Raw genomic sequence first — 19,034 nt, 5'->3', positions numbered from 1 at the left:
GACTAGTTATAGACCTGTTACAGTACATAGTAAGTGATGGAGAGGCATGAGATACTGTTGGCTCAAACAAGGGTGGTAGTGGTGAAAAAGTAGGAAAGTGGATAGATTTGAGATGTATTTTGGATCAAACTGACAGGACTAGCTAGTGGATTGAATCTGGGTGGGTAGACAGAGAGTTTTTAGGTTATTGTTTTGGAGTATTTAAGGATGACTTCCAAGTTTGTAGCTTTAGCAAGTAGGAAAGAAGTTGATTACAAATGAAGTGGACAGTAAGAATCAAGATTTTCCTGTTGGACCCATTATGTTTGAAATGCCTGTGACATGCAGATGGAAATGTCAAGCTGGTGGTTGAATATACGTCTTGAGCTCAGAGAGGAAAATGGAGCCTCCAACTTCCTATCTAGTCCCTCCAGGCATCCCTTCAGTCCATGCCTCCCTACTGCATCTGTGGTTCCCATTCCTACCCTGTGAACATGAGCAGAATGTCAGGAATAGGCCAGATACTGTTTGAGGCCTTGTTGGCAACTTGGACAGGAGATGGTCTCCAGGCCCACGTGTGGGTACTCCAGTTCCGATTCATTCTTTCCAGAGAGCTACTGTTACTTTCCTTATAAGTCATTGAAATGTGCACATTTTGCTCCTTTTAGCATAGCTTTATTTTGGACCCTTTCAGATTAAGAGACCTTGCCATTATTACATTAAAAAATGTTAGGCTCTTCTCTGCCCCAGTTGAATCTGACCTATTGTGTCAGACCACTCTAGCTGACTTTGCTACCTAGGAGGGAACTGCCTGTGTGTGTTTATGTTTGATATGTACTCTGTGGTTGGTTTGGTGTGTACGTCAATTTTTATACCAACATCACATTGTTTTAACTGCAATGTTTTTATATTATGTTCTATACTTAGTAGGGCTAATCTTCCTGAATCATTTTAAAGATGTTTTTGCTTTTCTTACATATTTATTCTTACAGATGTATTGTAGAGTCAGGATTGTTCACACAGTTGTAAGCAGTGTGGATTTTTTTCTGAAGCCTGTTGGCTTTTGCCTTGATTGTTTGTAAGTACTTTCTATTCTTCTTGTTTTCCATTGAGAAAAGTGCCTTTAAAGAAAAGTCTATATTGCTTTCTTATTATGGTTTTTTCTTTTTCTTTCCTAAAGAGAGGCTATCATTTTCCTCTCTATTTCCTTCCTTATTAAGCACCTGTTATATGCAAGCACTGTGCTAATTCTTGGAGGAATCACAGGAGGGGTTACATAGTGAATTAAAGTGAAATAAATAAAGCATATCATGAAATAAACTTGGGAGAAAATAATAGCAGTTTGTAATTAAAATAGTGTGCTTTTGGGAGGACTAAAAAGTTTTTTTGTTGTTTTTTGTGTTTTTATTTTATTTTTATTGCATTAACATTGGTTTATAACATAATATAAATTTCGGGTGTATGTCATTATATTTCGATTTCTGTGTAGATTACATCATGTTCACCACCCAAAGACTACTTATAATCCACCACCACACACATGTGCCTAATTACCCCTTTTGCCCTCCTCCCTCCCCTCTTCCCCTCTGGTAACTGCCAATCCAGTCTCTGTCTCTATGTGATTGTTTGTTGTTGTTTTTATCTTCTATTTACCAGGGAGATCATACAGTATTTGAATTTCTTCCTCTGACTTGTTTCACTTAGCATAATACCCTCAAGGTCCATCCATGTTGTCACAAATGGCTAGATTTCATTGTTTTTTTATGGCTGAGTAGTAGTCCATTGTGTACATATACCACATCTTCTTTATCCATTTGTCCTTTGATGGGCACCTAGGTTGCTTCCAAGTCTTGGCTATTGTGGATATAATGCTACAGTGAACATAGTGGTGCATATCTTTACACATTCATGATTTCGTGTTCTTTGGATAAATACCCAGCAGTGGAATAGCTTGATCATATGGCAGTTCTATTCTTAATTTTTTGAGGAATCTCCATACTGTTTTCCATAGTAGCTGCGCCAGTTTGCACTCCCACTAGCAGTGTATGAGAGTTCCCTTTTCTCCACATCCTTTCCAATACTTGTTATGTCCTGTCTTGTTAATTATAGCCATTCTAACGGGTGTGAAGTGATATCTCATTGTAGTTTTGATTTACATTTCCCTGAGAGTGAGTGATGTTGAAGATCTTTTCAGATGCTCATTGGCCATCCATATATCTTCTTTGGAGAAATGTCTGTTCAGATTGTTTGCCCATTTTTTAATTGGGTTGTTAGTTTTTTTATTGTTGAGATGTATGAGTTCTTTATATATTTTGGATATTAACCCCTTATCAGATATATGGTTTGCAAATATCTTGTTTCAGTTGTTAGGTTGTCTTTTCATTTTTGTTTTTTTCCTTCTTCCTCTCCCCAAAGCCCCCCAGTACATAGTTGTATATTCTAGTTATGAGTGCCTCTGGTTGTGCTATGTGGGACCCCACCTCAGCATGGCTTGATGAGCTCAGGATCTGAACCAGTGAAACCCTAGGCCATGGAAGTGGAACATGCGAACTTAACCGCTAAGCCACGGGGCCGGCCCCTGTCTTTTCGTTTTGTTGATGGTTTCCTTTGCTGTACAGAAGCTTTGTCCCATTTGTTTATTTTTCCTTTGTTTCCTTTGCCTGGTCAGACACGGTACTTGAAAATATGCTGATGTCGAAGAGCGTGCTGTCTATGTTTTCGTCCAAAAATTTCATGCTTTTGGGTCTTACATTCAAGTCTTTTATCAATTTTGAGTTAATTTGTGTGTATGGTGCAAGGTAATGATCTACTTTCATTCTTTTGCATGTGGCTGTCCAGTTTTTCCAACATCATTTATTGAAGAGACTTTCCTTTCTCCATTGTATGTTCTTGACTCCCTTGTAGAAAATTAGCTGTCCATAGATGTGTGGGTTTATTTCTGGGCTCTCAGTTCTGAACCATTGATCTCTGTGTCTATGTGCCAGTACCATGCTGTTTTATTGCTACAGCTTTGTAATGTATTTTGAAATCAGAGAGTGTGATACCTCCTGTTTTGTTCTTTTTTCTTAGAATCCGTTGGTGATTCAGGGTCTTTTGTTTTGCCATATAAATTTTAGGATTCTTTGTTCTATTTCTGTGAAAAATGTCATTGGAACTTTGATAGGGTTTACATTGAATCTGTAGATTGCTTTAGGAAGTATGGACATTTTAACTATGTTAATTCTTCTAATCCAAGAGCACGGATTATCTCTCCATTTCTTTGTGTTGTCTTCAATTTCTTTCAGCAAGGTTTTATAGTTTTCAGTGTATAGATCTTTCACCGCTTTGGTTAAGTTTATTCCCAGGTATTTTATTCTTTTTGTTGCAATTGTAAACGGGATTGTATTCTTAATTTCTCTTTCTGCTACTTTGTTCTTAGTGTATAGAAACACAGCTGATTTTTGTGTATTGACATGGTATCCTGCAATTTTACTGTATTCTTTTGTTATTTCTAAAAGTTTTTTGGTGGATTCTTTAGGGTTTTCTATATATAAAATCATGTCATCTGCAAATAGTGACAGTCTCACTTCTTTCTTTCCGATTTGGATCCCTTTTACTTCTTTTTCTTGCCTGATTGCCCTGGCTAGGACTTCCAATACTATGTTAAATAAGAGTGGTGTAAGTGGGCATCCTTGTCTGGTTCCTGTTCTTAGAGGGATAGATTTCAGTTTTTCTCCATTGAGAATATTAGCTGTGGGTTTATCATATATGGCCTTTATCATGTTGAGGTACTTTCCTTCTGTACACATTTTATTCAGAGTTTTTGTCATAAGTGGATGCTATATCTGGTCAAATGCTTTCTCTGCGTCTATTGAGATGTTCATGTGATTTTTATTCTTCATTTTGTTAATGTGGTGTATCACATTGATTGATTTGCAGATGTCAAGCCATCTATGCATCCCTGGAATAAATCCATTTAATCATGATGTATGATCTTTTTAATGTATTGTTGTATTAGATTTGCTAGTATTTTGTTGAAGATTTTTGCATCGATGTTCATCAGGGACATTGGCCTGTAGTTTTCTTTTTTTGTGTTGTCCTTGTCTGGTTTTTGGATCAGAGTAATGTTGGCTTCGTAGAATGAGTTAGGAAGCTTCCCCTTCTCTTCAGTGTTCTGGAAGAGTGTGAGAAGGATAGGTATTAAGTCTTCTTTGAATGTTTGGTAGAATTCACCAGGGAAGTGTCTGGTCCTGGACTTTTATTTTTTGGGAGGGTTTTGATTCCTGTTTCAATCTCCTTCCTGGTGATTGGTCTATTCAAATTCTCTCTGTCTTCTTGATTCAGTTTTGGAAGGTTATATGATTCTAAGAATTTATCCATTTCTTCTAGATTATCCAATTGTTAATGTATAGTTTTTCATAGTATTCTCTTGTAATCTTTTGTATTTCTGAGGCGTCCATTTTAATTTCTCCTGTTTCATGTCTGATTTTACTTATTTGAGCCTTCTTTCTTTTTTTTTCTTGAGTCCAGCTAAAGGTTTGTCAATTTTGCTTCTCTTTTTCAAAGAAGCAGCTCTTAGTTACATTGATTTTTTAATATTCTTTTCTTGTCTCTATTTCATTTATTTCTGCTCTGATTTCTATTTTATTTTTAATTTTTTAATTTTTGGGAAGATTAGCCCTGAGCTAACTCTGCCGCCAATCCTCTTCTTTTTCCTGAGGAAGACTGGCCCTGAGCTAACATCTGTGCCCATCTTCTTCTACTTTATATGTGGGACATCTACCACAGCATGGCTTGCCAAGCAGTGCCATGTCCGCACCTGGGATCTGAACCGGCAAACCGTGGGCCGCTGAAGCGGAATGTGCGCACTTAACTGTTGCACCACTGGGCTGGACCCTCTGTTCTGATTTCTATTATTTCCTTCCTTCTACTGATTTTGGGCTTTGTTTGTTCTTATTTTTCTAGTTCCTTTAGATGTACTGTTAGATTGTTTACTTGAGATTTTTCTTGTTTGCTGAGGTGGGCATATATTGCTATAAGCGTCCCTCTTAGAACGGCTTTTGCTATATCCCATTAATTTTGACAGGTCATATTTTCATTTCATTTGTCTCCAGGTATTTTTTGATTTCTCCTTTGATTTCTTCATTGACCCAGTCGTTGTTCACTGGCATTTTGTTTAATCACCACAAATTTGTAGCTTTTCCAATTTTCTTCCTGTACTTGATTTCTAGTTTCATACCATTGTAGTCAGAAAAGTTGCTTGGTATTACTTCACTCTTCTTAAATTTATTGAGACTTGTTTTGTGGTGTAATATGTGATGTATCCTGGAGAATGTTCTTGTGCATTTGAAAAGAATGTGTTCTGCAGTTTTGGCATGGAATGTTCTATGTGTATCTATAATGTCCATCTGCTCTAATGTGTTACTTAAGGCCAGTGTTTCCTTATTGATCTTCTGTTTGGATGATCTATCCATTGGTGTCAGTGGAGTGTTAAAGTCCTCTGCTATTGTTGTGTTGCTGTCTATTTCTCCTTTTATGTCTGTTAATAATTGCTTTATATGTTTAGGTGCTCCTATGTTGGGTGCATAGATATTTACAAGTGCTGTATCCTTTTGTTGTATTATTCCCTTTGTCATTGTATGTTGTGCTTCTTTGTCTCTTGTTACAGTTTTTGTTTTGAAGTCTATTTTGTTAGTATAAGTATTACTATCCCAGCTTTCTTTTCATTGCCATTTGCATGGAGTATCTTTTTCCATACCTTCACTTTCAATTTGTGAATGTCTTTAGGTCTGAAGTGTGTCTCTTTTATACAGCGTATATATGGGTCTTGATTTTTTATCCAGTCAGCTGCCCTATGCCTTTTGATTGGAGCATTTAGCCCATTAACTTTTGAGGTAGCTATTGATAAGAATGTACTTACTGCCATTTTGTTACTTTTTTTTCTGGGTGTTTTAGTAGTTCTTCCTTGTTCCTTTCTTCTTCTCTTGCTCTCTTCTGTTGCGGTTTGATGGCTTTCTTTAGTAGTATGTTTGGGTTCCTTTCTTTTAGTTTTTTGTGTATTTATTATAGCTTTGTGGTTTGTATAGCCTACGTATATAGCAATCTGTATTAAGTTGATGGTCTCTTTAGTTTGGTCTCTTTCTAAAAGTTCTACTCTTTTACTCTCGTTCCACATTTCATGTTTTTGATATCATATCTAGCTTCTTTTTGTGTGCATGTGTATCTATTACCCTCTTATAGTGGAAATAGATAATTTTAGTACTTTTGTCTTTTGACCTTAATGTTAGCTTGATAGGTGGTTGCTCTGCCTCCTTTGCTGTATATTTGCCTTTATCAGTGATTTTATTGCTTCTTTTTTTCCCATAATGTTCTTATTCCTATTTGTGGTCTTATCTTTTCCATTTAAGTAAGTCTCCTTAACATTTCTCGTAAGGCTGGTTTCTTGGTGATAAACTCCTTTAGTTTTTGCTTGTCTGGGATATTCTTTCTCTCTCCTTCCATTCTGAATGATAACCTTGCCAAGTAGAGATTCTTGGATGTAGATTTTTTCCTTTCAGCAGTTTAAATATATCATGCCACTCGGTTCTAGCCTGTAAGGTTTCTGCTGAGAAGTCAGCTGATAGCCTTATGCAGTTTCCTTTGTATGTAACTTGTTACCTTTCTCTTGCAGCTTTTAGGATTCTCATTTTATCTTTAATTTTGTACATTTTAATTGTAATGTGTCTTTGTGTGGGCCTCTTTGGGTTTATCTTGTTTGGTGCTTTGTGTGCTTTCTGTACCTGGATGTCTGTTTCCTTCCTTATGTTCGGAAAGTTTTCAGCTATTATTTCTTCAAATAGATTCTCTGCCCCTTTGTCTTTCTTTTCTCCTCCTGGGACACCTATAATATGGATGTTCGTATGCTTGATGTTGTCCCAGAGGTCCCTTAGACTGTCCTCATTCTTTTTAATTCTTTTTTCTTTTATCTGTTCAGCTTGGGTGATTTCCTCTAGTCTTTCGTTCAGCATGCTGATCCATTTTTCTTTATCATCTACTCTGCTATTGAGTCCCTTTGATGAATTTTTTATTTCCAGTATTGCATTCTTCATTTCTGATTCTTTTTTGTATTTTCCAGTGCTTTGTTGAAGTTGTCTCTGAGTTCATCTGTTCTTCTCCCAAGATCAGTGAGCATCCTTATGACTCTTAGTTTGTACTCTTCATCAGGTAGATTGTTTATCACTGTTTTGTTTAGTTCTTTTTCTGTGGTTTTGTCCTGTTCCCTTGCTTGGAACGTACTCCTTTGTCTCCTCATTTTGCCTCTTTCTCTGTGTTTATATCTATGTGTTACGTAGGTCAGCTGTGTTTCCCAATCTTGGAGACGTGGCCTTGTGTAAGAGATGCCTTATCAGGCCCAGTAGTGTGCTTCTCTCTGTCACCAGTTCCAAATGTTCCAGGAGTCTCCCCTGTGTGGCCTACATGTGTCCCTCTGGTGTAGCAGGTTTGATCTTGCTTCAGGTGCCTAGGGAGGTGAGGCTGTCCCTCTGTCTGTCTGGTTGTAATGCTCAGCTGTGTGTGGCTGCTATGGACCCTACAATCACAGAATTGGGCATGAGGAGCCCCAGCACAGTTGGCTGCAAGGTCTAACAGCACATTCCCGTTACAGTTTTTCTGTAAAGTGAGTAGGCCTCCAGTGTAGTTGGTTGCTAGGCTCAGGGGCTTACAGTTGCTGTAGGCCTCCAGACTACAAGGCTGTTCTCAGCTGTTTCTCATGATTACAGCTGAGTGGGGCCCACCCCATGCTTGGGAGCACCCAGTTGTTTCAGGCTTTGGAAAGTGTGGCTGATCCCCTATATGGCTGTTTCAGAAGCACAAGTCTGCTGCAGCTGAGAAGCCCCACCACCCACAGGGCCACACACCCTGCCAACGCATTCTGCCCCATGTGCATGCCCCAACCCTGTGAAGTGGACCCAGTCTCCCCACTGCAGAGACCCCACACACTCTAGCAACACAGGCCCGCTTCTTGCACATGCCCTGCCCCGCAGAGGTGGACCCACTTGCCCGACTGTAGAGGTCCCACACACCCTGCTTATGTGGGCCCACACGTTCCTGGAAGGCTTGCTTTTGGGTGGGGCCAGTCCCTAAGGTGGGCTGCCTGCCCTGGCTGAGCTGAATTAAATTGATGGTCTAGTGAATGGGGCAGACCACTGCACTAACAGGCCAGTGGAAGAACTCCAATGGCCTCTGCTAATGTCTGTGTGAGCACACCTGTACTAGGTTACAATAATGGCTGTTGCCATGTCTCAGTCCCTGGGGAGGTCTCACCTCTCACTGAGATCTACCCAGAGCCTATTAAGTGATTCTCTTTTCACCAAAGGACTGTGCACCTTTCTTTCTGATGATTTTAGATTGCTTTCCGAAATGAGTGAATTTGTGTGTGGGCCACTTAAGAGCAGGCTTTTTTTCCCCTTATGTCCTATAGCTTTTCTGGGGCTATTCCCCGTTGTTGTTAATAGCCAGCAAAGTCATATATTATGACACTCATCTCCGTTGTGCTGAGTCCAAAAGCTACTTAGTGTGGTAATGCTCCCCTACTCAGATCCCCCACTCCTTCAGGGAAGGCTTCGTACCTTAAGATTGCTTCCGACCAGCTGTGAAGCACCCTGGCTCAAAGGTGGCTCTTTTCTTTTCAGAAGGGAATTTCTGTCTCTTCCACCTCAGGCACTGTCCCTTGTGGGAGTTCTTTTTATCCAGTTTTCAGTTCTCTCTCATGGGTCATTGTTCAATGAGTAGTTGTAAATTTGTTGTGTCCATGGGAGGAGGTGAGTTCAGAGTCAACCTGAACTGCCATCTTAACACTGTCTCTAAAAAATTTTTCTCTTGAACGTGATATGACAGTTTCTGGTCAGTTTATTTATTTTTTATCTTTGTAAACATCTTTTTTTCTATATTTTTGTTTTTTCAGGGTCACACAGCAATGCTTCATACTGGCTCATGGCATCCTAAAATAAAGGGAGAATTTATGACTTGCTCAAATGATGCGTGAGTATTGTTGATAATTCATCTACTACATTCCTATCTTTCAGTATTTTGTTTAACATTCGTATGGTAACAATCTTGCCAGTAAAGTAGGAGATAGAGTATTAGGAATCCTGATGTTTATATAGTAGTATTCTTTAATTTAGATTTAGCTGATAGTGTGAGATTTGTTTAAATAAATATGAAAACTATGAAAATGAGAGTTGGTATAAATTTCAGTAAAGTTTGTTAGGGAGCACAATGGATCAGACTGATGCTATTAAGGGGACTCAAATGACTTTGAAGTTGTGACTAATAATTTGTTACTTTTTATAGTAAAGACTCATTTCCATCTGAGTCTAAAAGCTCATATAAGTTTATTGTTTAAATGATTGTTTTTTGGAAGTAATAACTGAAAAAAATTGATTAAATGAGTTTTAAGACTCTTTTGCATTATATCTGTTGGCCTACAACTCAAGAATATTACAGGGACTATTTGAGCACTTTGTTCTTGTGTTGTTATATTTTATGATTCATTTTTAGTACTAAGAGTAGTTCATGGGGCCGGCTCCATGGCTGAGTTGTTAAGTTGGTGCACTCTGTGTCGGTGGCCCAGGATTTCGCTGGTTCAGATTCTGGGTGTGGACATGGCACCACTCATCAGGCCATGCTGAGATGGCATCCCACATAGCACAACCAGGAGGACCCACAACTAGAATATACAACTATGTAGTGGAGGACATTGGGAAGAAGAAGAAGAAGAACAAGAAAAGAAAAAAAGAAGATTGGCAACAGATGTTAGCTCAGGTGCCAAACTAAGGAAAAAAAAAAATAAGTATGCACTGTTTATAATATTACAGGGAAAATTACAATGAGAAATCTTGTAAATTAAAAATATAGGTGGTATTATTTAGATGAAACACCGTTATATTTTAGATAAAAAAGAACATTTTTGTTTTTAGGTTATTTAGTCTTTCTTCATTTTACTTTCTAATATTTATAATTTGCCTCTTTAACCTTCAAAATTGCTGTTCACATCCTTGGATATTTTATGTTTTCTGGAATTAATCTTTAGAATAACAGACAAAAGACATAATTTTACTTCAATGGCACAATTTAAAAATTAGCTTGATCTAAAAGGAACTAAAATTTGGGAGGCTGTAGAGAATATGACTGAAGCAGGATAATACATTTGGTTAAAATTTCTTTAAATGGAACTATGTAGTTTTAATTTTTTTTATCTTTGTCTTATTATCTTTCCAAGTACTTAAATTGTGTGTGTTTAAAGTGGCGTTTCTTACTTCAGCATTAGGAAATCAAATTTAGCAGCTAATTTACATTAGTAGTATACCATACCCAAGTAAGGTTTATTCTAGGAATGCAAAGATATTTTACAATTAGGAAGTCTTGTCGTCAAGAAATTTGCAATATAATTCATTATTTAGCAAATGAAAGGTGAAAAACCATTTGATTTTGTTATATGATCAAATTGGCATTTAATAAAATTTAGTAGTCTAAGTAACTAAGAATTTAGTAAAAGTTCTAAGTAAAATATGAATAGGAAGAAATTACCGTAACCTGATAAAAACTTTTCCAAAATTTAAAATAAGTATTGTATTGTATATTGCAATGCTGAAGCTACTTGCATTTAAATAGGAAACAAGACAGGGATGCCCACAACTGTTTAGAGACTTTATGCAGAGTAGACTTAGAGACTTTATATAATATAGTAAGATGAGACAGTAAATAAATTGATATTATTGTTGGGAACAAACAAACACTATTAAAGCACAGAGGATCCAGGCTACTCTGGTTAAAAACTTAAGATAAATAAAGTAGTTGGAAAAAACCCTTTTGTTCTCAGAACTATTTAAGGCTCTGGCTGAATGATGGGCTCTCATAGTTGCTAACACAGTAATTTTTTTTTTTTTTTATTAATGTTATGATAGATTACAACCTTGTGAGATTTCAGTTGTACATTTTTGTTAGTCATGTTGTGGGTACACCACTTCCCCCTTTGTGCCCTCCCCCCATACCCCCTTTTCCCTGGTAACCACTGATCAGATCTCCTTGTCAATATACTAAATTCCACCTATGAGTGGAGTCATATAGAGTTCGTCTTTCTCTGACTGGCTTATTTCGCTTAACACAATACCCTCGAGGTCCATCCACGTTGCTGTGAATGGGCCAATTTTGTCTTTTTTTATGGCTGAGTAGTATTCCATTGTGTATATATACCATATCTTCTTTATCCAATCATCAGTTTCTGGGCATGTAGGTTGATTCCACGTCTTGGCTATTGTAAATAATGCTGCGATGAACATAGGGGTGGAAGGGACTCTTGGGATTTCTGATTTCAGGTTCTTAGGATAGATACCCAGTAATGGGATGGCTGGGTCATAGGGTATTTCTATTTTTAACTTTTTGAGAAATCTCCATAGCGTTTTCCATAGTGGCTGTACCAGTTTGCATTCCCACCAACAGTGTATGAGGGTTCCTTTTTCTCGACAACCTCTCCAACATTTGCTGCTCTTGGTTTTGGATGTTTTTGCCAATCTAACGGGTGTAAGGTGATATCTTAGTGTAGTTTTGATTTGCATTTCCCTGATGATTAGCGATGATGAACATCTTTTCATGTGTCTATTGGCCATATTCATATCTTCTTTTGAGAAATGTCTGTTCATGTCCTCTGCCCATTTTTTGATCGGGTTGTTTGTTTTTTTGTTGTTAAGCCGTGTGAGTTCTTTGTATATTATGGAGGTTAACCCATTGTCGGATAAGTGGCTTGTAAATATTTTTTCCCAATTAGTGAGCTGTTTTTTTGTTTCAATCCTGTTTCCCTTGCCTTGAAGAAGCTCTTTAGTCTGATGAAGTCCCAATTGTTTATTCTTTCTATTGTTTCCCTCAACTGAGGAGTTATAGTGTCCGAAAAGATTCTTTTGAAACTGATGTCAAAGAGGGTACTGCCTATATTCTCTTCCAGAAGACTTATTGTTTCAGGCCTAATCTTTAGGTCTTTGATCCATTTTGAGTTTATTTTGGTGTGTGGTGAAAAAGAATGGTCAATTTTCAATCTTTTGCATGTGACTGTCCAGTTTTCCCAGCACCATTTGTTGAAGAGACTTTCTTTTCTCCATTGTAGGCCCTCTACTCCTTTGTCGAAGATTAGCTGTCCATAGATGTGTGGTTTTATCTCTGGGCTTTCAATTCTGTTCCATTGATCTGTGGACCTGTTTTTGTACCAGTACCATGCTGTTTTGATCACTGTAGCTTTGTAGTATGTTTTGAAATCGGGGATTGTGATTCCCCCAGCTTTGTTTTTCTTGCTCAGGATTGCTTTAGCAATTCGCGGTCTTTTCTTGCCTCATATGAATTTTAGGATTCTTTGTTCAATTTCTGTGAAGAATGTTCTTGGGATTCTGATTGGGATAGCATTGAATCTTTAGATTGCTTTAGGTAGTATGGACATTTTAACTATGTTTATTCTTCCAATCCATGTGCATGGAATGTCTTTCCATCTCTTTATGTCGTCGTCAATTTCTTTCAAGAAAGTCTTGTAGTTTTCATTGTATAGATCCTTCACTTCCTTGGTTAAGTTTATCCCAAGGTATTTTATTCTTTTCATTGTGGTTGTGAATGGGATTGAGTTCCTGAGTTCTTTTTCTGTTAGTTCATTGTTGGTGTATAGAAATGCTACTGATTTATGTATGTTGATTTTATACCCTGCTACTTTGCTGTAGTTGTTGATTATTTCTAATAGTTTTTCTATGGATTCTTTGGGGTTTTCTATATATAAGATCATGTCATCTGCAAACAGTGAGAGTTTTACTTCTTCGTTACTTATTTGGATTACTTTTATTTCTTTTTCCTGCCGAATTGCTCTGGCCAACACCTCCAGTACTATGTTGAATAGGAGTGGTGAAAGTGGGCACCCTTGTCTTGTTCCTGTCCTCAGAGGGATGGCTTTCAGTTTTTGTCCATTGAGTATGATGTTGGCTGGCTAACACAGTAACTTTTATGAACTCTATGGACGCTTTTCCCTAATTGATTTCCAGAATATGTAAATCAGTAAACATTTTACTAGAAAGGCATTCCATGGTTAAATAAATTTGAGAAACTTTGAATGTTATATTCCCAGGCCAGTGATCCACATCAGACGTTTAAATGGTTTTGAATAGGATATAAAGAAACCTATTGAACTTTCTTAATCCTCTAATCAACAGTTTGGATAAAATTTTAAGTCATGACATCATTTTACTGGGTATAAAATATAATTTATTCCATTCCTTGAAAGAGCAATTCTTTAGTTCCCTGCCCAAATCACTGACTTACTAGTATATTGTACCCTTGAAAATGTGCTCCAATTTCTTTTTACACTGTACGCATTGGTCTTTTTTTGTCCACAGTTCTGTCAGGATCAGTAGGCTTTAACCATAGACCCCATCATACATGTTCTTTACTACGTTTTAGAGAATCTGCCACTAATAATTTTAGATAGTTTTCGGTTTGACTGACTTTTTCTTGGCCTTTGGCTCAGAGGTAGTAATAAGCTAAGCTGTGTGACATAGTGTACACATCACTGTGTGCCAGGTACACTCTGTGATCTAAGCCTCTGCTTTCATGGGGTTTACGTTCCAGTGGAGGTGAGACCTGGGAGACAGACTAGGTACAAATACACTAAAAAATCAGTATAGTTTTATGTAGTAGTAAGTGTTAAGAATAAAGTAAAATAAAACAAAAGGATAGAGAGAGAAGAAAAGAGAAGGGCCTCAGAGAAAGCATCTGAGGAGGTGACCTTTTAGTTGAGACTTATGCACAGGAGGCAGCCACAAGGGAAAGAGCTTTCCAGGCCAAAATGGCAGTGTAGTTCAAGACCTTAAGATAGGAATGCAATGTAGCATATTTGAGGAGCAGTTTAACTGACAATTTGTATGTTGGTAGGAAAGGTGAGAATGATACTAAATGAATTTGTAGAGGAAGGCGGGGACGAGATCATATAAAGTGTTGTAGGGTAAGGTATAAAGGGCTAGGATTTTAATGTAATTACAAGGCAAGCCGTTGGAGAGTACTAAATCTGTACCATAATATTATTGAAAACTCAAAATCCATATGAATGGTTTCTTTGCAGGGTGTTAAAATTTCCCAGTGGGAGAACATTGGGATCATAGCTAATAATAGCTAACTCTTATTGAGCACTGACTATGTGCCAGCGCTGTGCAATACATTTTACCTGTGCTATGCACTTTATCTTATGTTCTCCTCGTGGCAATAGGGTAGGTAGTAATGTTATTACATATTTCAAATGAAGAAACTGGTTATGACTTTCCCAAGGACACATGATTCTTACCTGGTTGAGCCAGGATGTGAACGCACTATGTCAGGTACTTTGTGAGCGATTGTCACAAAGGTTATGGTGATTGATTTACAGATGCACACACAGGGTACAAATCCCTTTTATGTAAGGAAAGGATACGAGAACTCACCTCATTAAGAACATTCTGCAGTATTCTCCCCCATTGGAAGGACAAATTCCCCTCTCCTTGAAGTCTCCAGTAGGACACCCCAGTGTTGATGCTTCCACATTATCTGACTTGTGATGAGGATCCTGAGAAGTCCATTGCCATTAGAAGTGGGTCTTTACTCCCCCCTCCAGGCAGCCATAAGTGATTTTTGCTATGTGGAGCCATTCTGGCAATGCTGGAAGAGTCACAGCTAGTGGTAAACTGTATTTAGGCCTGAGAATGTTTCCTCAGTCCCTCTTGCCAATTTGGGAGTTTGTGTGGGGCCCCCCTCCCCCACATTCCTAAGCAAAAACTAAACAAGGAAAACAATGTGCTGGTTTAAATGCCTCTTATTTTAAAATATTGTTTCTTAAAGTATGATGTATTTGGTATATAACTTTATTAAAATAAAGAAATTTCATTCTGTTTCTAATTTTATCATAGATGTTGAACTTTATAAAATACTTTTGTGTAGTATTTGATGTAATCTTGCTTTTTTTGGTCCATTCGTATAGAGAAGTACGTTAATACATTTGAGAATGTTTAACCATTCTTGCTTTTTTGTAGTAAATCATAGTTGATCACTTTGTATTTTTAAAAGATATATTGCTCAATTTAGGAAACTTGTATTTTACTTATGATTTTAATTTTATATTGACAGGTAAAAGGGGACTTTTTTTCCCCTTGTATTGTTTTTATTGGGTTTTAGAACCAAGATTACACTGACCTCTTAAAATAAGGCAGCTTTCCCTCTTTTTCTAGTATCTAGCACCCGTGTCCAAGTTCATAAACATGGCAGTAAACAGAAATCTCATGGAACCTCCGAGGTCATCTAACAATTTGAATTGAAGTCCACACCCAGAGTTCTAATGTCAAAATTATTTTACAAGGGTTGTTTTTATTTTCGACTACTACTTCTCAGAGTTTTTCTGAGAAAATAGTTCAATAAATTTAGAAGAAATTTGGAAGTATGCAGGAGGAATTTAGAAGAAAATGCTTTGATAAGAAAATTTTCAGGAAAATGTCCATGATAAGGTTAAGTGTACTAATGTTGTGTCTGGGCCGATTTCTCCCATAAAGGAAAGGTGAGTGGACCTGGACATAGGAACATAGGAAGTGGGAAGGAGGGGCAAAGGAGCATAGGAATGGCATCTTGGGGCCTGCAAATATAACTTGATGTAGATCATTTTGAATAAAATGTACTTAGAAGTCTTTTTTTTATAAAAGGAAGAATATGCCTTGAATTGGAGTATCAATGTTTAAAAACAGTTAACTAGTTAGTTCAGGGGTAGTGTATATATTATCTTTGGAGATCAACAACTTCCATTGTTAAAAATAGGTAATTAAGATCAAGAATCATGTTTTTGTTTTTTGCTTTTTTACCCTAATATGTTAGAGTAAAAAGGTTTTAATTTTATTATTGAACAAACTCTGGGTTAACAGGATAAACAAAGTAAAATTGGTGATACTTTTGATTATACTTAAGTGTAATTGTCAAATGAATATTTTATCAAATTATACTATAAAATATTCTAAATAGGTCTTACAAAAAAAATGAATAACCATGGTATATTGGTTACTTTCCTTCATCCTGGAAAGTGACACAGATCATTAGGAGTAACTAGCATCTGATCAGGCGTTATCAAAAATTTAAGATCTGGTACTATGAAGTTCATCCTGGATTAAGAAATATTCCCGTAATTCGGGAATTAGTTTGATGAGGGCCTTGGCAAAATCTGCCCTGTATTTTTTAGTGTGTCTCATAGCTTAGAGGGCAGTTCTGCTTTTCAGTGCTTTATCTTGTTCTCTTCTATGTTGGTGAGCCTGACAGAGAGATAAACATCAACTGCACATCTTACAAATTCTTCACTGTCTTGGAGATTTTATTAAGGGTTACTTAGGATTTAAACTAGGATAATTTTATCAGACTCCATCAAGCTCATAATAGTAATATCCTCTTCTTCCTCTTTTCCCCATTCACCTTTATCTCTCCCTCCTTCCCTCATTTTGGGCAACTGGAAAATACATATTTTGGATAACATGACCATATTGTAGATGGCCTCTGGATAAAAGTTATTCATCTCAACACCTCCTGTGTCATCACAGTATTATGTATTTAGTGCCAACACACATGGAGAATGTTTGCCACGCTATGGCTGCCAGCAGTGTAGGAGTAGAGGGGGAGCCCTGGCCAGGCCAATACCAGCCATTCCTGTAAGCAGCACTTATTATAAAGAAGTTTAGATGCAATAGGAGTGAAGAGTCAGATGGCATTTGTGAGAAACTATTCCACTGGAGGCCAAAGTGGCACTCACTATTTTGTTCTGGCCTCATGTATGCTGAGTTAAATTATGGATGTTTCTTCTGAGTGTCAGTTGGAGATGCTACTGCCATACTGTTTTGATTTTATGAGTTTCATTGTGAAACATGAACCTGGGATGAGGCCAATTTAGGAATGAAATGGAAAGAGGAAGAGGGTAATATGGCAGTCTTTTTGGTTTTCCCAAGTTTATCAGAATGAAACATAGATAATAAAGCAGCGCTTACTACATTATGCTTGGAAGTAAATGTTAATAAAAACCAGATGATAATGAAGATAAAAATGCTTACTTAGCCAGAGGAAGTCAGTTATGCTTGTGAATTTATATGATCTGATATGGAGCCATTTTATAATATGAATTGTAGTAGTGTACAGAGTGAGAATACAAATGATACAAGTGTAATCTGAGTTCTTGGTACAGAATTTGCACTAAGAAAATTCCAGCTCAGCACAGAGCTCTGTCCATAAGTACTGGTGAGTGAATCAGATGCTTCCATTATACACCTTGAGAGTTTTCTATTACTTACTCAGGAATTTTTATTGCAGAGGAATTTGTTCAGATCTGTTGCAGCTGCTTCTCTCTCTACATGCAGTTAACAATGAGGAAAAATCAGGAAAATAATGAAATGCACAAACATTTCACAGTGAGTTACTGCAGAAGAATAGACGCGATTAGATAAGAAGAACAAATACTGGGGAGATGACAAAACTTCACAAAATAATGTCTCCTTCCACAGTCAGGGGAGAGAGGAAGTATGGAAGAATAGGTAGGCAGTGGCAGGGCCCATGGAAAAAAAAAAAAAAGAAAAAGGGCGCAGAGAAAGTGGGTCTAGACTGGAGTAAAAGAGGAGGAACCGGTAGATGTCACAAAATAGCCAGAAATCCATTTGTAAGCACTTGTGAAAAATGACTCTCAAGTGCTGAATGAGTCTTTAAGGGCTAGAATCCTGCAATAGTAGGCAGAATTAAGAACCAGAGACTTTTTAAAAAATCAAATTGAGAGTGATTTTTACTCCAGGCCACAATGGTCTGGGGAAAGTAAGGCTGCACATGCAACATTAAAAACATTCACTAGCACTGGCACAGGTTGGTACAGGGAGCATAGAGAAAGAGGTGCTAACACTAAATGCTTGCGAGAATCGGGGAAAGCTTTACACAGGAGTTTGAAATATGTGTATTAGTATAAATTCCTTTTGTGGAAAAGTAGAGAAGTGATGAGAAAGGAGATGGGCTTGTAGAAGAATATAGGACAAGCTTAATTTGGGCCCTCAAAGATGTTACCATCTAGAACATGCAAAATATATAGTGAACCATGATTAGATGATTTTACCTATAAGTAAAAGACAATTTCATTTTTAGGTTTTATTTTATATACTGTGAATTGAATATTTAGAGACATTAACATCTAGTCAATTTAGTTTTCTTTTGAGCAACTAAATGTTAGAAATGTCAATATCATGAAAGAAATAAAGGTAGGATTATTCTAAACTAAAGGATTTGTGGCAAGCATTTTACAAACCATGCAATTTGTGAACTTTGATTTGATCTTATTTCCTCTGAGGCAGGAGGAACGGAGGGAGGAAGCCAGGAAGGACGGAAGGAATAACCAAAAAGCAGCAATAAAGAGACTATTTTGGGGACAATTGAGGAAATACACTTATTAGGTGATATGACATATTGCAAAAATGGCCACAATTCTTCATCTTTCCTTGTATCTGTGCCCTTTGCAATGTGGCTTAGCAGCTGCTCCCATTAAGAGGCAGAGTCTATTTCCCTACCCTTGAATTTGGGCTGGCCAACAGACGGTGGCAAAAATGATAGTGTGCCTTTTCTGAGCATTGGGTTCTTAAGAGTTCTTGGGTGCTTCCACTCTCTTGGAATCAGAGCATTGCTGTCTGATCAAGCTCTGGCTAGACCTCAACCTAGATCAGTAGAACTGACCACAGACACGTGAGTTAACCCAGCTAGGACAGAACCACCCAGCTGACTAGTAGACTCATAAGCAATAACCTATGCCTGTTGTTTTAAGCCATTAAAGTTTGGAAATATTTTGTTATGCAGCAGTTAACTGATACAGATGATATTATTGAGTCATGTTGTATAGAATCATGGTTATATAGAAGAATGTCCTTATTCTTAGAAGATACCAACTGATGAATTTCAGTATGAAGTGTCAGGAGATCTGAAACTTACTTTTAAATGGTATAGCAAAAATAAAGTGTTGTGTTTGTGTGTGTAGTATGTGTATAGTATATGTGTGT

General features: G+C 37.3%; 1 protein-coding gene across 1 annotated transcript in view; it reads left to right on the top strand.

The window, feature by feature from the left end:
• The window catches only part of WDR70 (WD repeat domain 70), a 287,917-nt gene that overhangs the window by 114,455 nt on the left and 154,428 nt on the right, over positions 1-19,034 (top strand). The window contains exon 9 of the mRNA XM_046672043.1: positions 8,900-8,976. Within this exon, the coding sequence (XP_046527999.1) occupies positions 8,900-8,976 (77 nt within the window). The remainder of the gene's footprint in view (positions 1-8,899; positions 8,977-19,034) is intronic.

This window comes from Equus quagga, chromosome 9, assembly GCF_021613505.1.
Source record: "Equus quagga isolate Etosha38 chromosome 9, UCLA_HA_Equagga_1.0, whole genome shotgun sequence".
NCBI classification, from domain to species: Eukaryota; Metazoa; Chordata; class Mammalia; order Perissodactyla; family Equidae; genus Equus; species Equus quagga.
The sequence above is the reverse complement of the archived record's forward strand: the minus strand, read 5'-3'. Positions and strand labels throughout refer to the sequence as shown.